We start from the raw sequence: 1,160 nt of genomic DNA on the forward strand, positions 1-1,160 counted from the left end.
GGAGCTGCTGCTGGAGGAGCGGGTCCTCCTCGCGGATGGAGATGAGCGAGTCGCGGATGAACTCGATGCTCTGCTCCAGCGCCACGGCCGAGTGCCAGCAGGAGTCGCGGATCTCGCAGCCCAGCGTGACGTTGGGCAGCAGGGCCGGGTCGGCGTTGATGCGGTCCAGGGCGTAGAACATGGCCTCCACGCGCTGGATGCCGTACTGCTCGCGCACCTCGCCGCACTGCCGCTCGGCCACGCGGTCCGCCGACGGCTGGTGGTGCACGGAGAAGAGCGCGCCGATGATCACGTCGCCGTCCATGCGCGCCACCGCCCGGGCCGAGGCGCGGGGCACGGCCGCCGAGCGCTCGCGGAGGGTGCCCGCCGCCGACGCCAGGGGCGACGGACCGCCGACGCCGCCGCCGCCGCCGAGGAAGAGGAGCAGGACGAGGAGGAGGAGGTGCGCGGGCGAGGAGAGGAAGAGGGCGGCCGGGGAGGAGAGGCCGACGGCGGACGCGCGCGCCCGGGCCGCGGAGCTGGCGCAGTGGTGGGCGCGAGCCGGGAACGGCAGCATGGTGAAGCGCAGGCTGGACACCCAGGGACTGGCGCGGGCACGGGCGCGGGCAGAGACTCTACCAGCGGCGGCGGAGGAGGGCGCCCGACGAGGGTCGCCGGTCTGACGGGCGAAGGCGGCAGAGGAGGAGGAAGAAGAGGAGGAGGAGGAAGAGGAGCGGGCAGGGGCAAACGGGGGGAAGGACGGGGCAGGGGGTTGGGTGTGCAGCGGAGAGCGGGTTGGCATCTTCAAGCATGCCATGCTGCACCTTGCGTGCGTGATGCCAGCTGTGCGGCCATGGCCGGAAGCCCACCGCGTGCCAACGTGGAGGGGGATGGAGGGGTCGGTGTGGGGTGGGGGGGGTATGGGGGGGGGGCGGCTCGGGGGAAGAGAGGACAATCAGCAGCACGTGTCCCTAGCACAGAGAGGAAGAGGAAGATGAGGAAGCAGAGGGTGGCTTATCGTGGAGACCATGACTCAACCCAACTGGAACGCATCCACCACTGGCACCTGCAGAGGGGAGGAAAGAGAGGGAAAACTTACCAATAGACACACACACACACACACACACACACACACACACACACACACAGATTCTAATCTATTTCACTCCAGTGGTTCCAAT

At 68.9% G+C, this 1,160-nt stretch overlaps 1 protein-coding gene across 1 annotated transcript in view; it reads right to left on the reverse strand.

Moving 5' to 3' along the window:
* LOC134097405 (metabotropic glutamate receptor 1-like) overlaps nucleotides 1-796 on the reverse strand; it is a 32,058-nt gene extending 31,262 nt beyond the window's left edge. The window contains exons 1-2 of the mRNA XM_062550283.1: nucleotides 449-796; nucleotides 1-349 (exon numbers count right to left, since the gene is read on the reverse strand). The exon at nucleotides 1-349 is cut by the window's left edge and continues 354 nt beyond it. Of these exons, the coding sequence (XP_062406267.1) occupies nucleotides 1-349; nucleotides 449-796 (697 nt within the window). The remainder of the gene's footprint in view (nucleotides 350-448) is intronic.
* Between the last annotated feature and the right edge of the window lie 364 nt (nucleotides 797-1,160).

The sequence above is a fragment of the Sardina pilchardus genome, chromosome 12, assembly GCF_963854185.1.
Source record: "Sardina pilchardus chromosome 12, fSarPil1.1, whole genome shotgun sequence".
Classification (NCBI taxonomy): Eukaryota; Metazoa; Chordata; class Actinopteri; order Clupeiformes; family Clupeidae; genus Sardina; species Sardina pilchardus.